This window comes from Erpetoichthys calabaricus, chromosome 2 (genome assembly GCF_900747795.2).
Source record: "Erpetoichthys calabaricus chromosome 2, fErpCal1.3, whole genome shotgun sequence".
Taxonomy (NCBI): Eukaryota; Metazoa; Chordata; class Cladistia; order Polypteriformes; family Polypteridae; genus Erpetoichthys; species Erpetoichthys calabaricus.
The window spans coordinates 295298559-295319139 of NC_041395.2; the positions used below are offsets into that span (position 1 = coordinate 295298559).

General features: G+C 38.3%; 1 protein-coding gene across 2 annotated transcripts in view; it reads right to left on the reverse strand.

The window, feature by feature from the left end:
• Positions 1 to 3141: 3141 nt before the first annotated feature.
• The window catches only part of entpd1 (ectonucleoside triphosphate diphosphohydrolase 1), a 144982-nt gene continuing 127542 nt past the window's right edge, over positions 3142 to 20581 (reverse strand). For both annotated transcript variants that reach the window (XM_028795788.2, XM_028795787.2), the window contains exons 8-10: positions 9472 to 9588; positions 4921 to 5058; positions 3142 to 3510 (exon numbers count right to left, since the gene is read on the reverse strand). In XM_028795788.2, coding sequence (XP_028651621.1) covers positions 3301 to 3510; positions 4921 to 5058; positions 9472 to 9588 — 465 coding nt within the window. In that variant the 3' untranslated portion in view covers positions 3142 to 3300. The remainder of the gene's footprint in view (positions 3511 to 4920; positions 5059 to 9471; positions 9589 to 20581) is intronic.

Consider the following 20581-nt stretch of genomic DNA (forward strand, 5'->3'; position numbering starts at 1 on the left):
GTGCCTAAGAATTGATGTTAATAAAGTAATATGTAGTATGGTATTTGGTTTCAGATTAATGTGAGCCTTACATGATCATTTAGCAAGTGAAGACATTTGTTTATATAATACGTGTACACAGAAGGGAAAGCAGTTACTTAAACATTTAAATAAAATACAGTCAGAAATGTGTATCTAGTCTAAGCAAATTCTGAAGGGTATGCTGCCCCCTAGTGGTCATTTAAAGTTTCCTAGAAATGTCAGGACAAAAATGCTTCCCTTTCTGCACTTCACTACTGCATCGTAATTGAATTTCTTCTGTTACTTGAAATAAAAAATATATATTTTATAGTGAAGCCAAGCGGCGAAGCCAAGAGGCCACCATCCTGAACAATGCTTCTATTTGCTGGTTCAATTCCCACCACTGAATCAAGTCAGTTAATCAGCAATGTAAGCGTTTGCCCCATAGCTGTGTCCACAGCTGTTCAAATGATAAAGGTACGATTAAGCAGGTGTAATGTCAATGAATGCATTATGAACATTTCACTAGATCCTAAAGTATCAGACAGACAAGAAGCTTAATTAATAGTATTAATTAATAGTATGTAGTTTTGTGGGATTGCTAGCATGACAGCATTAGAAATATTCTCTGTCTTGATATGGAAACCCTAAAGGTCTATATATTCCATAGTGCTAGAACATTTTTATGATGATATGATGATACACGCTAGAAGAGTACTAGAAGGTTTTTCTTTAGAGTATCAAAATGAGCCCTGCTTGCTAGTAATTCAGTATAGCATATAATGAATGATGAAATGGACTCAAATATAATCTAAGTATGTGTACAATGCACAGCATTTCTTGGTAAACGACAAGATGGATGCAGCATGCCTACTGCTGAGTACCGGTGTGTTTTCATTTTATAAAATGTTGTAAAGAATTTGTCACTTCACGTTCTCATATAATGTGTTTTTAATTAAATCTGTACAGGAACTTCATTGTCTGATGTTTGTTTGCAGATATTAACTCTTAGATAATTCCCTATTGCACTTTTCCAACATGAATTAGGGCAGGGGTCCTGGAGGACCACAGAGGCTGCAGGTTTTCATTCTAACCTTTTTCTTAATTAGTGACCTGTTTTGCTGCTAATTAACTTTTTTTGAAGACTTGCTTTTGAAGACTCAGACCCCATAATTGTTTCTTTTTCCTAAATTAACAACCAAACAATAATGAGCCAAAACACGACAAGCAAACTGTGTCGATCATAGATTATCTGAAAATGAAGAAAGGTGAAGGTCTCGGGAATGTTGATCTGCTCAGGTCCCCAAAACAATTTAAAAGAGCTCTTAGGAAAGAGAAAATCAACAATTTCAGAAATGTATGCTATTGCACAATGAGAGCAGCAACAAGTCATGGAATTAAAGAACTGGTTTGATTAACAACATGAATCGGCACCTGATGAAGCAACTGGTTGAAGTTTGAGGCCCTGACTTAGTTGGTCCTCTCTTGGCTCACTCACTTCACATTTCATTTCTGTTTGGGTGCCATTTAAGGAAAGAAATGCAGCAATTCATGGAAACAAATTGTAAAAAACAAGTCCATTAAAATGAGAGGAAAAAGAATTAACTAGCAGCAAAAACTGGTCACCAATTAAGAAAAGGGTTAGAATGAAAACCTGCAGTCACTGTGGTCCACCAGGACAGGAGTTGGGGGTCCCTGAATTAGGGCAACTGTGAGGCAAACTCATCAAACCATAAGTAGCTGTCTACAGTAACAGGATTATGTTGTGCTCGTTGGAAGCTCATCCATTGATGCCATTTTCCATTACAGGGCTTGACAGCATCGCACAAGGCAGCCACCAACTCAAGAAAGGACACCAGCCAATCTCATGAAAAATAATGCATGTCCGACACTCGCACTCACTCACACTTGACCGATAAGATGGTGCCAGTTAACCTCAGGATATGCGTACGCCACGTAGACAGGCTGGAAACTGCAGCCAGGTCTATGAAAGTGTGTGACAGCAGGGCTATCTACTATCACACACTGCCACCATCACATTACATTATTAAGAGTGCTCAAGAAAAGTGACAATTACTAAATAAAAATATAGATTGTGTTAAAAAAAATCAATTATTTTGTGTTATCAGAGTTTCTTCATCAATCCTTTTATTTTCTCAACGCATTTATACCGGTTCTGGATTTCCTGGAGTTGGAGACTAACCCAGCAGCAGCATTTGGCATCAGGCAGGAAACTGCCTGGCACTGGGCACTATAAAAAGTAAATTCGAACACAATATACAGATATTTTTATTTTTGAGCTTGTTGTACTGTTTCGTATGCCAGTTTGGTTAAAGACTTACAGTACTTAGAGAATGCCAGTGGTAATGTAACAAACAGCATGAGGTATGGGTTCATGTTCACATGAAATTTACTCATCTCATTACAATAAATCCACCTGGTAAATATTTCAAATTTTAAACAAGGAATTGCATACAAAGTGTATTTTCACTTTTTAATACTGCGTGGTAAACGGTTAAGACGTGAAAGAGGCTTTAATCTAAAGTATTTATAACACTACATCCAATACAAATAATAAAGATCTAAAATTGTGTATTTAGAGGCACATAAATTCTATTAACTAATTTTTTTTAACCAGAAACCACATTCTATTTTTTTCAATATAATAAAACTGAACTACATAAAAAAGTATAAAAATATCATTTTTTTTTCTTAAAATAAGATGTTTGGCTATAATACCCAGTGCATCACTAGTATATGCTATCTCTGACTTTTAAGTACTGTATAAAAATAATACATATTACATCATGCCTTCAACAGTTCATACATTCTCCTGTATATTGTGGCATTAAAGATCATTTTTCTTTCAGTCTCGTTGTTAACACACACACTTTACTTCAGAATCATTTCTGGTTACAAATTATAGTTTCTTAGTGAAGCAGATATCAGCAGGTAGTTTCTGAAGGTGGTGCCACTTCTTTTTGGTTAGTTTTCATTGGAAAAATAATTTCCACGTAGGGGAAATGGTATCTAATGCATTATTATTTAATACAGTTTAAATCTGCCACTTGTGAAGAATGGATTGTGGAGTCTCAGCGAAAAAATCCCATTCTTCATGCCTGGCTGTTTTTATTTTCCAGATTTGGCAAGAAGGAGCAGAATGCCAACAATATAAAAGGTTTCAAACCTGAGGTATAGCTGTGAAAAAGTGAAATAATGCCACTAACATCTTGGCTTATTTGAGCCTTTTAAATGGCTTCAACCCGACTTAATGATTCTAATATCTGAGTCAATGACACATTAAATTATGTGCTTCTGAGAGTTGCAGGCAGGTTTACCAAAAAATATGTATCCAATCGTACAGAGAGCCAGGAGAAGTAGGGAGAATATAACCATTATTGCAACATAGCCACCGTAAGGAAGTGGTGGGGAGCTTGGTGCCTCCGCAGGGATCATATTGGTGAGATTCAGCATGTAGCCCAGAGTCCAGCCAGCATCGCTGTTGCCAATCTACAGGGAAAATTCCAAATATTATTAAACATCTTGTTTTTTACCATCTCTTTCAAAATTTTTTTAGTATGTTTTCATTCAAAGATGGCATTATATAATGTTAAGTATTGTTGTGAGATGACACAGAAATCAAAAAAAGGTAAAAGAAATTAAATGTTACTAACAAAAACATTAGTGAGACCTTAATGGGATAGGTGTGCCACTGCCTAATGCAAAACTAAGAACCTAACAATACACGGGCATGACTAAACGTCACTTTCTTGACCTTTACCGCTATGCCAATATTCATTCCAAAACTAAGACAACTAGTGGGTTTTTTTATAAGGCAGAAAGTAAATCTGATTTGATTTAAAAACAGAAGTATTAAATATTTCATCGCAAATTATTTAGACATAATGAATGAAAAAAAGAAAAGCATTGTATTTGGTAAGTATAGATCAATGCATTTGTTCTGTGCTTCAAGTGTGCACAATGCAGTGTGCAATGCAGGTAGCTACCTCTGTCTGGAATGGCGCCCAGCCATTGATGCCAGCTGATACCTGATCTTCAGTAAACCTTTTTCAAAATGAACAGGCCAAAATAAGCAGATCTCCACATGCCAGGGCAGTTTTGACTTGTCTAAAATATAATATGGGACTCCCTTATACCAACGGCAATACACCTGCAAAATGCATCGCTGTGACAGGAACTGTGAAGTCACAAGAGTTCTTTCTTTTTAATTTGCCTTCTTTTCAGTCATTCTGGTGTGTCTATCTATCTATTATATAGAGTCTTCTCTATCTATCTATCTATCTATCTATCTATCTATCTATCTATCTATCTATCTATCTATCTATCTATCTATCTATCTATCTATCTATCTATCTATCTATCTATCTATCTATCTATCTATCTATCTATCTATCTATCTATCTATCTATCTATCTATCTATCTATCTATCTATCTATGTTCCTTTTAAAGTTTGTTCTAAGACTTCCTGTTTTAATCCAAATTTATCTATAAACTTAAAAAAAAACTCTCTTGGCTTTTCTTCAGTTTTAGTATCATGCCCTGTGTCTATTTTAAATAGATTTGAAGCCATCTTTCTTGTATCAGTAAATTTCAAGCCTCAATAACCACATTAGTGAGGGAGACCATTTTTTTCAGGCCCCATCTGATTATAAGGGTATTGCCTCCTTTCAATCAAATGACTTTCTATGTTGTGATCGCATGACTTTTGATTTGTTATTCTCCGTAATGAGTGATGCAGCTCTCACAGGAGATACCAAAAAAAAATGAGCAAAAAAGTGCAGACATTTAATGGCTCGCTGTGATTTGTTTTTTAAATAGTACAATGGTTTAATTTACTCTACATCTTCAAGACCATAAATATGATTTTTATGTAAAGGTTCTTAAATGTGAGACATTACCTTTTTAATGAATGTAATGGTGTTCCAGTTGTCTTCAGTAAAAGAGTATCCATTTTCAAGAAGTGTAATGATGTAGTTCCCAGAAAAGCAGTACTCACTCAAGTACTTTTCTTTAACAGTAGGGAATCTCTGCTTCACCTAATAAAACAAATGATGCAAAGGTTAGTTGTGTTAGAATCACTGCCAAAGTGGGATGTTTCAAAAAGTTTTGAAACAGATGCAGAAAACAAGTTGTAATTGCTGTTTAGGCAGCTGTGTATATGATGTGTGGCCTGGGCTATCAAGCTACAAATAATCCAAAATCCACTAAAAATGCAGACAAATAGCTTGAAAATGGTCACATTTAGGATAGTCAATATATATATATATATATATATATATATATATATATATATATATATATATATATATATATATATATATACACAGTCATATGAAAATTTTTGGGAACTCCTCTTAATTCTTTGGATTTTTGGTTATCATTGGCTGAGCTTTAAAAGTAGCAACTTCCTTTTAATATATGAAATGCCTTATGGAAACAGTAGTATTTCAGCTGTGACATTAAGTTTATTGGATTAACAGAAAATATGCAATATGCATCATAACAAAATTAGACAGGTGCATAAACTTGTGCACCCCAACAGAGATATGACATCAATACTTAGTTGTGCCTCCTTTTGCAAATATAACAGCCTCTAGACGCCTCCTATAGCCTTTGATGAGTGTCTGGATTCTGGATGGAGGTATTTTTGACCATTCTTCCATGCAAAATCTCTCCAGTTCAGTTAAATTTGATGGCTGCCGAGCATGGACAGCCTGCTTCAAATCATCCCATAGATTTTCGATGATATTCATGTTAGGGGCTTGTGACGGCCATTCCTGAACATTGTACTTTTCCCTCTGCATGAATGCCTTTGTAGATTTCAAACTGTGTTTTGGGTCATTGTCTTGTTGGAATATCCAACCCATGCGTAACTTCAACTTTGTGACTGAGGCTTGAAAATTATCCTGAAGAATTTGTTGATATTGGGTTGAATTTATCCGACCCTTGACTTTAACAAGGGCCCCAGTCCCTGAACTAGCCACACAGCAAGATAGAACCTCGACCAAATTTGACAGTAGCTAGCAGGTGTTTTGCTTGGAATGTGGTGTTCTTCTTTTGCCATGAAAAGCGCTTTTTGTTATGACCAAATAACTCAATTTTTGTCTCATCAGTCCAAAGCACTTTGTTCCAAACTGAATCTGGCTTGTCTAAATGAGAATTTGCATACAACAAGCGATTCTGTTTGTGGCTTGAGTGCAGAAAGGGCTTCTTTCTCATCACCCCTGCCATACAGATGTTCTTTGTGCAAATTGTGCTGAATTGTAGAATGATGTACAGATACACCATCTGCAGCAAGATGTTCTTGCAGGTCTTTGGGGGTGATCTGTGGGTTGTCTGTAACCATTCTCACAATCCTGCGCATATGCCACTACTGTATTTTTCTTGGCCTGCCAGACCTGCTGGGTTTAACAGCAACTGTGCCTGTGGCCTTCCATTTCCTGATTACATTCCTTACAGTTGAAACTGACAGTTTAAACCTCTGAGATAACTTTTTGTAGCCTTCCCCTAAACCATGATACTGAACAATCTTTGTTTTCAGATATTTTGAGAGTTGCTTTGAGGATCCCATGCTATCACTCTTCAGAGGAGAGTCAAAGGGAAGCACAACTTGTAGTTGACCACCTTAAATACCTTTATATCTCATGATTGGACACACCTGTCTATGAAGTTCAAGGCTTAACGAGCTCATCCAACCAATTTGGTGTTGCCAGTAATCAGTATTGAGCAGTTACATGCATACAAATCAGTAAAATTACAAGGGGACCCACATTTTTGCACAGCCAGTTTTTCACATTTGATTTAATTTCATACAACTAAATACTGCTTCACTAAAAATCTTTGTTTGGAAAACACCCTAGTACTCAGATGTTCCTAGGAAATGAAAGACATACCACTGTTATCTTTTTTGTTGAAAGGAGAATAAATTATTATGCAGGCTGAGAGGGGTTCCCAAACTTTTTCATATGACTGCATATATATATACACACAGATACAATTTTTGGGTGGATACCCACACATGAAGACTTGTTTGGTATTTTGTGTATAATTTTGGCATCCAACGCTATAGAATAATCTGAATAATTCCAGGGCTGCTGGGTATGAATTATGAGTAAGAACTGAAGTAGCTGATATCTATTCACTCCAAGCAAACAGGGTTTAAGAAGTGACATGACAGACATGTAATATTATGGAGGGAACCAGTCAGGTGGATGCCAGCTGTTATTTAACAATATATTTTTCAATAAAAACACAGAGGCACAGATGGAACTGTTTAAAGGTAACTTTTGCACAAATATTAAACAATATATATAGGTATTATAATAGATAACATGGGTTGCTTAGCATCCTGGCTGGGATAGATGGTTCCTTACCTGGCCGGGAAGTCTTTTTTAATGGAAAGATGTGGGTGGACGGGCATCCTGACCAGGTTGGTCAGTGGTGTCTTTCCTGATTGGGAGGCCGTTATAATGCACGGACAGGGAAAGACTTCTTATCAGGGCCATGTGCTTCCCCAATACAATGTGTGGCAATATCCCTCTGGCATGCATCCCATTTGGACAATCACCCTGGCTGCATGGGAGTTGCAATTTATGTGGACAGCCCCACTGGGGTCTTGAAGTGCTGTTAACGGAAGCTGCTGGAGTCAGGTTCTCCTGTCACGTGTAGGCTCCACATAACCCAGAAGTGCTTACTGGATGTAATGTGATAGCACCGTTTGTACAACCAGGTCCAGTATAAAGAAAGCTGCTCCATTTTACCCAGAGAGTCAGAGTCAGGACAATAGTTGAATGAAACACACCTTGGAAGAGGGACGAGTCATATTATATTCTATAGAGTGTGTATAAGGTATTTGTGGCAGTAAATCTATCTGGAACTTTGTCATTATTGTTGAGTCTGGGGTTCTGGGTGTTGCAATGCCCCTTATCGGTTGATGGTATATATATGAAATTACCCAGCAGAGTAGCTGAAATAATTATGCCCTGTACATTTTTCTCCTTTACTTTCCATGCCTTCCAGCACTTTTTTTGTTTGCCTTGCCTTATTATGAATTATTTGACAAGCTGATTTGACAGTACGCGATTGGTTCACATTCATACAAAAATAAGCACATCTTCAGTGATGTGTGGGAGGAAACATCTAGTCAATGACTTTGTTGATAAACACAGGTATTTAGCTTTATCGATAAATGATAAAAATAGGTTAGAGTTAAACTGTAGAGTTTCATTTTTATGTCATGAAGGGTTATTTAGAATTTTGATTGTTACGGCCTGAGAAATTTGTTTTCTTATTCTTCTCCCTGTGATTTTGTGGACGTCCTCCAGGGACACAGGCAGTTCATTCCTGACTGTGAGGCAGATTGGTGACTGTGTGTTTGGGGACAAATGTGAGTAATGGAGTAGTGCTCCGAGGGGGTCTTGGTCATTAATGCTAAATTTTGTCACCTTGCTCTTTTGTTGCTTTGGCTTTGTCGTTCCAACAGGTTTATGGCCTTTTTGACGTTTAATTGCCATCTGCTTTTAATAAGTTAACCCAACATTAATTGTCAAGTGATGCAATGATGCCATGAATAAAACTATGCAATTTACCTGTTTTGCATTTTCCTATTAATATTTAAGATGTTATTTATTTTTATCTTCACAGCCATTTTCTGTCACAAATTGGATAGCAGACACCTACATTTTGGGTGATTGGTGTTTTGGTATGACCTCGGTCATATTGCCTATAGTCATTCATTTCTGATTGGAGGCCATGTGAAAAATAAGGCCTTACTTATTAAAGAAAATTGGTGTTGGACTCACATTAAAATAATTGTCTTTCTTAATGCTATTTAGGAGTAATTAACCAAGGTTGTTTCATTTTTTTTGGCCTTGTTCTTTTTTGACTATGAGTTTGGATTTGAATCTTTGGTGTAGTCTTTTGGTTTCTAGTCACCTTTCCCTGTTTAAACTGAAACCAGCCTATTGTTCCTTAATTATGTCTTCTCCTGCTTGATCGTTTTTAAACTGTCTTCTGGCATTCTTTCTGCGATTACAACAATAAAACAATTATGTTAACATTTTTAAACTGAGATAGTGGAATGTTAAGTCATTTTCCAGGAGCCACACAGTGAATTTGTAGTGAGGATTGAACCATTAGCCTTGCCCTTTAGTGGCTTATCCATTTGGGCACACCATCAGACATTGTGTTAGGTTGGATGAAGCCTTTGAATTGGTGAGAGTGTATGGCGTTTGCTACAAGACAGACAATTCAGTTCCCCACACTGTAACCCCCACAAGAACTGCTTGTAAAATGCACATTTAAAGAATGATTACTTCTAACAATTGTGTTATAGAGCTTCTGCATATTGTGTTTGAACTCCTCTCCCTAAATTAGATTGTTCTTTGTCACTAGCTGTATATTTGGACTGATAGCACAAGTATTGAGAAACACAGAAAAACAAAACTTACGCTGGCCCATGGTGTGGAGCAGAAATATTCCATTTTTTCTTTGACTTTTGCCAGTGATGTTTCATGGTGTGTTGTTAAATTTAAGAACTGCATGACAAAGTAGTATGCAGAAAATGCCTGTAAAAATGAGAAATGATGTTTGTTATTTAGTAGTCTGAAAGAAACAATCGTCCAATTTCACTTATCCAGTAAAACCAGAGTTGCATGCTTACCTCCTAGAACTAGAGAATAATAACATAAAAGCCTCCCTCAGAATTTTTGGTGGTCACAGTCTTGCTAATATCAGAAAGTTATTGACCATATATAACTTGACATGGTCATTGTGCACAGATTCTGGGCTAAATTTACCAATTTTAAAAGCAAACAAATAAGGATGTCCTTAAGTCTGCTGACATTAGCTCACATCGTCAAAAAGCAAACTAACCACAGTATTTCATTAGCTGCAAGCAGGCTTTGCTAATTCATGGAAATTGTAAAAGCTGTAAAAAAGTGTTAAGCAAAGATGAGAATGTTGTTCATCTGTGTCAGGTGCTCTTCTGCTGTTCTGATAACGCACTGGTGAGGCCTCATTTGGAATACTGTGTGAAGTTTTGGTCTCCAGGCTACAAAAAGGACAAAGCAGGGCTATGAAAAGGTCCAGAGAAGAGAGACTAGGCAACAGGGCCACAGGAGATGAATTATGAAGAAAGTGTAAAAGAGCTGAGCCTTATCAGTTTAAGCAAAAGAAGATTAAGGGGTGACTTGATTGAAGTGTTTAGATAGATAGATAGATAGATAGATAGATAGATAGATAGATAGATAGATAGATAGATAGATAGATAGATAGATAGATAGATAGATAGATAGATAGATAGATAGATAGATAGATAGATATTTTATTAATCCCAAGGGGAAATTCACAAAATAAAATAATAAAATAATGTATGTTTAAAATTATGAAGGGTATTAGTACAGTGGATCGAGACTGTTATTTTAAAATGAGTTCATCAAGAACATGGGGACACAGTTGGAAACTTGTTAAGGGTAAATTTCACACAAACATTAGGAAATTTTTCTTTACATAGAGAACCACAGACACTTGTAATAAGCTAACAAATAGTGTGGTGGACAGCAGGACTTTAAGGACTTTCAAAACTTGACTAGATGTTGTTTTAAAAGATTTAAGAAGATTGGACTTGCCAATCTCAGACCTTATTTAATTGTCTGGCTTGTTAGGGCTCGTTTATACTTCACGATCAGAACGCGTACACGCACTCATCATGGCTGCCATGTGTTCCCAGTGTTCATTTGATGCGTCCTCTGAGCAGGTCCTCAGAAATTAACACAACACATGCGCGAGTTGCAGTTCCAGCAAAAACTTGAGGGCGCAGTGTGATGAAAGTTGGAATGTGACATTAGAGTCTCTGTTTACTATCTACATGTGACAGAAAGCCTCTATGCGGAGCCTAGTAGGTTCGATGTACACGCATCAATGTTTGATGAATGGTTCGATGTGGTGAAGCAAAATGCCGACAAACAGATGCATTCGTGGTGCTTTTATATTCAAGCGTCGCATATTCCCGATCGTAATGACACGATACATTTTAAAAGTCTCACGTACCATCTTTTGTGCCGTCTTTTTTTCTGGGGCTTCCTCCTGACCTGACAGCAGCAATCGCCACTAACAGAACACATTACATTTATGATATTCCAACTCTCTGCATATTTAGAATTCTAAGATTTATACTTGATATCACTTTCATGATGAAATGCATTAAAGTATGTACAGTATGTTACATTTTACAGATAAATCATTAATTTCGTTTAAATAATGAACACTGTTAATAATTACACACATGGAGGTGACATGGTAGCAGAGCGGTAGCATTGTTGTCTAGCAGGGAGTCATGTTGCTGGTATTCTCTGCCTTGAGTTTATATGTTTTCCTGGTGAATTCCAACAGGGTGCTCCAGTTTCCTTCCAAAGATATGCAGATTTGGTGATACTAAAATGACGCTAGTGTGTGTGAGTGCTTGTATTCACCTTGCGATGAGCTGATGCCCTGTCCAGGGATTGTTTCAGCCTCGTGCCCAGTGCTAGCTGAAATGGACAAATCCCTGCATTGATGGATTTAATCATTAAACATCCTTTTCAGAGATATTGTGGTAAGGTGTCATCGGAATTTAATGGGTGTTCCAGGCAATTCACAACACAGCAAAGCCAAACTTGTTCTCACAGTGATAATATCTTGCACTGCCACCTATTGGATTCCTCCAGATTTATGTAAAGTACGCGCGCAAGTATAAACAGTAAAATGCTTGCATAGCAGGAGCGTCTGCTGCAGCATGCGTCATGTCTCATGAAGTATTAAACCAGCCTTAGTCTGCAATGTAATGTTCTTAAATTCTAGTTTTTTTTCCATTCCAAGGAAATCATCTAAGTGATCTGAAGCCTAAAGCAGATAATTTTCAATCTGTCACATTCTTCTCTGACGTGTTTTATTAAACCAAATAGTGCCTGATGGATCCACACAGGTATAAATGGAAACAAGTCAGACAGAGAACTGCTGGCTCCTTTATCATTTACATCTTATTGCTAACTAGCAAAATACCCGCGCTTCGCAGCGGAGAAGTAGTGTGTTAAAGAGGTAATGAAAAAAAAAGGAAACATTTTAAAAATAACGTAACATGATTGTCAATGTAATTGTGTTGTCATTGTTATGAGCGTTGCTGTGTTTTATATATATAAAATACACACACACACATATAAACATATATATACATATACATATACACATATATATACATATCTACATATATATATATATATATATATATATATATATATATATATATATATATATATATATATATATATATATATACATATACACATCCACATATCAACATATATATATACACATATATACACACACACACGCTTTATGGGTGATGATTGTTTTACTCTTTTTATGTTTATTTTATTTTATTGTAGAATCAACTCCTATCTGCGCACAGCAGGGCAGCCGTGGGCGGATGGGTATGGTGTATTCACTCCATGTTATCGTGCATTGCGCTGTCAGTGTTATTTTGATAAAAGAATTTGAACAACATATAAGAAGCGTATAAATTATTAAACAGTAAAACATTAACATTTAAGAAGTAAAGTTACATGAAGTACTACTGCAGTGCCTTCGGGTATACCTCATTTTTTCTTTGCCCATTACATGCTTAAATGTATAAATTTTTTGGTGCACTTACCCTAGAACACGCGACATATAACCGAGCGTGGGAGAAGCATGGATTTTAAACACGCGTTGAGTTCATCTGCTGGTCTCCCTCGTGGAATAACTGGTAATGTTTCACTAAAATCTACAGCGAGTAAAACGACATTACCTCCTATTTTTTTTTTTACGATCTCTGAGATCTTGCTTTTTTCGGTTCAAGGATTAAGCTCTTTTATGTTGTATGGTGTACTTATCCCAAACCATCATCTTTGAATGTTGCAAGACTTTCGCCTTGTATGTAGATCGGGGTAATTACATTCATTGCATTCCTAGTCTGAATCACAATCTGATTGTATGGGTGGTTACCTGGCACTGTAGGGTTGCCACCCGTCCTTTAAAATACGGAATCGTGCCGCGTTTGAGAATGAAATTGCGCGTCCCGTTTTGAATCAATACTGGACGGGATTTATCCCGTATTTTTTTTATCATTTTTTTTTTAAAGCAGCGTCTCATGCAAATCATCCCACACACATTTTATGAAGATGCCTCCTTTCCTACTTTGGATTGGGTAATACTTGATGTCATCGTTAGTTTGATTGGTGTTTTTAACTGTCCAGTGAGGAGGGCGTGTCTTTTAAGTACAGTCTGCAAAGTGTTGGCACTGAGATGTGGCGTCAGCGCCATAGTTGAAGCCCCTAACGTTGCGGTCAGCAAGTCGGCTAACATCCGCCATGTGCCGTCTTTCAGTTGCGAGAAGCAGATCATAGAATGGTTGAAACTGTTGCCCCTAACGTTGCGCCACGGCGTGTGGTTCGTTTATACCTCGTGTCTTCTCATTAAACTTTTATCTGGCGAATATGTTATTGCAATCCGCAGCGGGAGCGTTTCTATAAACTTAATTGAAACTTACGTTTTACACCATGCTTTGTTTCCCTTATGAACATGCTTGTATGCTTAACTCACTCCGTTCTCAATTGTTTAATTAATTTTTTGCTCTTCGCTGTTTGCGGCTGTTCCTCCATTTCCCCCTACTTCGTTCTTTTATCTCGCGAATATGTTATTGCAATCCTTAACGGGAGCGTTTCAATAAACTGATTGAAAATAGTTTTGCATTTACCTTTTTAGTAAAAGGCGACCTTTTAAGCCTGAGAAATCACCCCGTAAATGCACACGTTTAATTGGACATGTGTTAATATGTATGGTTACACAGTATTAAAAGACAGTGAACAACGTCAGTTACCTTTCTTCCCGCGTTTGATAAAAGGTGAGCTTTTAAGCCTGAGAAATCACCCCGTGAATGCACACGTTTAATTGCACATGTGTTAATATGTATGCTTACACAGTATTAAAAGACAGTCAAAAATTAACGTCATTTACCTTCGTTCCCGCGTGTGACTCGTGCTGTAAATGTCTTCCTTGTTTTTAGTTCACGTGATTACGTAGGAGGCATGATGACGCGATACGTGACTCCGCCTCCTCCATTACAGTGTATGGACAAAAAATATGTTCCAGTTATGACCATTACGCTTTGAATTTCGAAATGAAACCTGCCTAACTTTTGTAAGTAAGCTGTAAGGAATGAGCCTGCCAAATTTCAGCCTTCCACCTACACGGGAAGTTGGAGAATTAGTGATGAGTGAGTCAGTGAGTCAGTCAGTCAGTCAGTGAGGGCTTTGCCTTTTATTATTATAGATAAGGAGACACTAAAAACACTGAATGCAGCACTTTAAGACAGAAGTAAGCAATTAAAGGTGGGGAACCTTAACAAATGAGACCACTAAAATGAAACATCAAAATGTCACTTGAGACATAAGCATTTCATCAGCAATAATTGACTTCTCACTAAGAAACTGGATTGGAGCAAAAACCTGCAGGCACTGCGGCCCTCCAGGACAGACATCACCTACCCCTGATCTAGGAGAAATGGCGAAAGGCTAACACCCAATATCTCACCTAATTAGGTGTGACTGTGTTGCCCCCAAACCAAGTATGTCAAAGTGAAAATGGCCTTGAAGACCATTTTAAAGACAAGTCAGAGCACAGGAGTACACGGACCATTGAGGCAATTCTAACTCAGTGACCTGATAACTGAAGAGAGCAACACTTGATGTGAAACAGCTTTGAAATGATTGGTCAGAAAGTGAATCTTAGGTCGTGTTTGAAGGGTAATATCTATCAGTCAAAAAGTGAGTGTACAGTTAGAAGGTGAGCTGCAAGAAAGCTCAGTGACCGGAAGCAAAGAGTCAGACATTTGGAGAGAGAGAAAGAGATTAAATATTTGTAAATCTTTATACACATACTCTGAGTCTGTCTTCTGGCGACAGAGCTAAAAAGGATTACATTGTATTAAGTTTACTACATTTATAGAAAATCTAAACATGCAACTGTGCTATTGACTAATTGTAATTAAATTTTGTACTGCATCTCACCAGAATCGCAATAATTCCTCCCTGTCATTATTATAAATATGACGTATATAGGCCACAATTTTTTTGGGGTCTTTTTTTAAGGTTATTTTGTGTTGTATTTTCCCCCTCATCACTGTGTAGATTTGTTGACTGATTTTATCTGATTAATTTAAGACCACCAGGTTTGAATAATGGCTATATTATCTGCAGTTTCCCAGTTTAACATGCAGAAGCTGATGGGTTGACACAGGTCCGCTTTTTGTGTTGTCTCCCAAATCTGTTGGTCTTAAAGTATCCCATAGTATTCTTAAACCTGTTTAGTTAAATTCAAGGCCGCAGGGGGCAAGGACTTATCCTGGCAACATTGCATTCAAAGCAGGAACCAGTCCTGGATAGAACATCATCCATTGCACACCCAATGACTCGTATTGGAATGTCCAGTTAACTTACCCTGTATATTTTTGGGGATGTGGGAGAAAAACAACAGAAATCTAGAAATCTCCACAGTGATGTCGATTGCCAGTTGGATTCAAATCCTGAACCCACGTCTCAAAGTGGAAGCAGCAAAATGTGCAACCAAATCTACTAAAAAATCTTTAAACCAACTTTTACTAAGGAGTTAAGCTCTTTAGTAAAGCTCTTAATTGTTAACTAAGTACTGAAGAAGTCCTACAAGTACATACCTCCCTTTCATTGAAAATTGCCAGATGATATGGACATTATTGGAAAAAGTATACAGAACAATTACCCCTTGACTACATATAGATATATTAGGTATATATATACTGTATCTATAATAAAAGGTGGAGTGGTGGCTCTGAGGCTAGGGATCTGTGCTGGCAATCGGAAGGTTGCTGGTTTGAATCCAGGGGCATCATGCATAACGTCGTGCGTAGAATTCACACTATAACATGACATAAGCACAAAAGCGGAAATGTTCTTACGCACAAAAAAATCCAGATGCATAAATCTGTGCGAAAGCTAACTTCCACGTTCTTCCGCTCCATAAATCACATTCAGCATGAAAAGTAACGCACGTGCACGCACCTTCTGTCCCGCCCCAACTCCCCCAGAATTACGCCTCTTTGAATATGCAAATCAATATAAATAGCCCTTAAGCTCAGCCTTCTGTGAAAAGGCAATGGCAAAAGCATGGGGTAAATAAAAGAATTTCAGCGAATACCAAGTGGAGGTGAGGAAAAACTTACTATTTGTTGGTTTAAACAGTGATATAAACAACAAAAGGAAGTTGATCGAGTGACATAGAGTGTCAGAGAAACTCGAAAGCTCAAGTTCACAAAGTCGCACAAGTGCCCGAAATAAAAAAGGAGTTGTCACATACCAAAGTCGCTGTGAGAAGGCGACTCGTAGTCCACCGTCTTAGTGTCATATGAAAGCTTATTAGGGTACAGAGAAAAAAAAGGCACACAGTGGGGAAAAAGCACAAAATGTCAACTTTAATCTCTAAATTTCCACTTTAATCACGTAGTTTATTTTGTCATTAAAGTAGAACATCATAAACTTCATCTTAAAATCGTTTAATTTACTAGTTTCTCAATCCCATCGTAACTAAAGTAGCACGTTAAATGCTTTGCTTTGTATTTGATCTTCTATGTGCTCTATGTGTGTGAATCACTATGTGCTTCTTAAATGGGCTTTCTCTTCCTCCGACAGGACACAGAATCCATTACATTCATGATATTACAGCTCTCTGAATAATTAAAATACTGAGATGTATACGTGATATCATTTTCATGACGATAGGTGTTAAAGCATATTATTAAACATGGGAACATGGTGGCGTAGTGATTGTTCATGTCTCATGCAAGATGCTTGCTGCGCTGTGCGTGACCTTCGATGAAATAATTTACTGCAGCAGTACTGTCTCTTTCATCAAACGTACTAACCTCCAATTCCTGTCCTTACTTTTCTTTCTTCAAATACCCAATCGCCACACAATCAGCTCTGTAATAGATGTTAAGCCATCTGTAGCCTCAGAACACTGATTCTTCAAAACTTTAAAGGAACATCGAAATATCTTCATAGTACGTGTTTAATTATTCTATCTATCTATCCTTCCAGTTTCACATCAGCACCAGCAAGAATACAGCGCGAGGCAGGAACAATCCGTGAACTAGCTAGCGCTGCGGCACCGTGTAGTTAAAGTTAAAGTTTTATCCATATAATATAATCAACATATTTTGCTGCATTTCATCTTAAAAATGATATTGTTATCATATGTAAATACACGCTTTATGAAGTGGCTCAGGTTGTGCAATATTATAACTGTATCGCAAGTTTATAGTGAGGTAATTGTACTAATAAGTACAAACAGTTCTACAAGAAGCACTTGATGGACTGATTGAGTGTGTTTATAGTTCTTGGGATGAAACTATTTGTGAACCGCAAAGTCCGTACAGGAAAGGCTCTGAAGTGTTTGTCATATGAGAGCTGTTCAATAGACAGCATGGCTGAGGCAGCATGTGCTTGATTCTGTATACTGATAATTCTCTTTCTGATCAGCTGCTGTACAGCTGTGATTCACACTCAGATACAGTGATATAAATACTCCAAGTGGTGCAGTGAGAGTAATATGGAAAAAGATGATCCGATGTGGCAACACCTAATGGGAGTAGCTGAAAGAAGAAGAAGAAGGTGCACTGAGTAACAATGCTAAAGCAGTTATGGTATTTGGAATAGTTTGACTATTCTGTGGACCATTATATTGTTACAGGTTAATTACAATCAGATGTATTAAACTAATAAACAATATGCGGTTAATTTCATTGTATTTATAAAGTCGCGTCAGGGATGTGGATCTAAAAAAGAAAGGATAACTACACAGGAACAGTAACACTGCTTTGACGCTGGGTGCCACCAGTCTGCAAAACCGAGCAGAGATCTTGCGTACGCCAGGGTATGAGCTACCGTGGAAATGTGCGTGGCTTTATGCCAAGTTTAGGTTTTATACATCGCGATGTGAACGTGGAAACGTTCTTATGCAACATTTTTGTGCGTGCGCACTATTTATACATGAGGCCCCAGAAGTGACTCTACTCAGTTGGGCCCTTGAACAAGGCCCTTATCCTGCAATTACTTTGTCCAGGGTATGACTTTAATCTACATCCAGCCGTGCAAGCAGGCCCTCCAACTTACAGGGAAAACTGTGTCACCCACTGCCCTTGGGTCCCATTCCAGGTGGCTCGTTGTGTGGTGGGTGTGGCAACGCATTATTAACCTCTCTCTCTCTCTCTCTCTCTCTCTCTCTCTCTCTCTCTCTCTCGCTCTCTCTCTCTCTCTCTCTCTGTCTGTCTTTCTAAATATAGATAGATAATGTTAATTCAGGAAACACAGCTGTTTATGAGTGATCAGTCCGGGTAAAATGTATTCTGATTCTAAACCAATGGAAATCAAATTAAGTGTAAGTACACTATCCTTCTGCATGTATTGACCAGGGGCTATTGTCAGTGATTTCAGACTAACTGCTGTTTCTTTTGATTAGTAATAATTCTGCCAATAATATATTAATTATTTTCACTAAATTCTTATTTGTACTTCCTTAATGTACAGGTGGACAAATTATTTACTGGAAGGCATAACATACTGTAGGTTTTCTTTTCAGACAGTAAACTCGTTATTTCTCCTAGCACAAATGATCACTGACTGAAAACAAACAGCTTGTGCCTTGTGGGTTTCTCTAAGGGACTGAATTTCCTTATAGTTCTGTGAATTAAGTGTACTTTTCATTAACACTGCTCTTAACCTTTCTGGGAATGTTTGATTTCTTTAAAAATATATGACTAGCCAAAGTGGAACAGAGTATAGCTGATGTAAAGAACAATTGTGATCTAGACAAAATCACTCTGCTGAGTTCTGAAGACTAATGGAAGAGAAACAGGCAAAAACTTCTTTCACGGCACAGGTTCAAAGTTACTTCCAAGTATTTGATTGACTATAGCAAAACCCTTCAGATGTACTGCATATGCATTCCAGGACTAATTGTTGCTAAAATTTCCTTAAGTCTTCAATTTTATTGTTTTCTCACATTTAATGTGTCACATTTTAAGCAAAATTAGCAAGGTGGTTTAAGGACATTTAATAAAGCTTATGCTAACAACATGCCATGGATTACAAGTGACATCAAGGGCCTTTGTGAACCAGAAGAAAACGGCTTTTAAAGGCGGTGATCAGCATGAGCTCAAGCGCGTGCAGAAGGAACTCCAAGTCCAGCTCAGGATGGTGAAGGAGCAGTGCAGGAGAAAACTGGAGCAGAAGTTACAGAATAACAGAATGAAGGAAGTGTGGGATGGGATGAAGATCATCACTGGTTGCAGCTCGAAGCGGGGTGCCACCAACGAAAGAGACATTGAAAGAGCAAACCAGATGAACAACTTCTTTAACAGGTTTGACCACCCTAACTCACTCTCACCTCGGAGTACTGCACCCTCCACACATCCTTCTACTGATACCAGCATAGGAGAGAGTTTCCCCCCACCCACAATTACAGCAGCCCAGGTAAGCAGAGAGCTGAAGAGACTTCATGCCAGCAAAGCAGTGGGTCCAGATGGAGTATCGCCACGACTGCTGAAGACCTGTGTGCTGGAGCTAGGGAGTCCTCTACATCGCATCTTCAACCTGAGCCTGTAACAGGGGAGAGTCCCGAGGCTTTGGAAAACATCTTGCATCACCCCAGTCCCAAAGGTATCATGTCATAGTGAGCTGAATGACTTCCGGGCTGTCGCTCTGACGTCACATGTGATGAAGACCATGGAGCAGCTGCTGCTTCACCACCTGAGGCCACAGGTCCGCCACACCCTCGACCCTCTGCAGTTCGCATACCAGGAGAAGGTGGGAGCGGAGAATGCCATCATCTATATGCTACACCGATCCCTCTCCCACTTGGACAGAGGCAGTGGTGCTGTAAGAATTATGTTTCTGGACTTCTCTAGCGCCTTCAACACCATCCAACCTCTGCTCCTTATGGACAAGCTGACAGAGATGGGAGTTGATTCATACCTGGTGGCATGGATCGTGGACTATCTTACAGACAGACCTCAGTATGTGCGTCTTGGGAACTGCAGGTCTGACATTGTGGTCAGCAGCACAGGAGTGCCGCAGGGGACTGTACTTTCTCCGGTCCTGTTCAGCCTATATACATCGGACTTCCAATACAACTCGGAGTCCTGCCACGTGCAGAAGTTCGCTGATGACACTGCTATCGTGGGCTGCATCAGGAGTGGGCAGGAGGAGGAGTATAGGAACCTGATCAAGGACTTTGTTAAATGGTGCGACTCAAACCACCTACACCTGAACACCAGCAAAACCAAGGAGCTGGTGGTGGATTTTAGGAGGCCCAGGCAGAGGGTGCAGACCTATAAATATCTGGGAGTGCAGCTAGATGATAAATTAGACTAGACTGCCAATACTGATGCTCTGTGCAAAAGAGGACAGAGCTGACTATACTTCCTTAGAAGGCTGGTGTCCTTCAACATCTGCA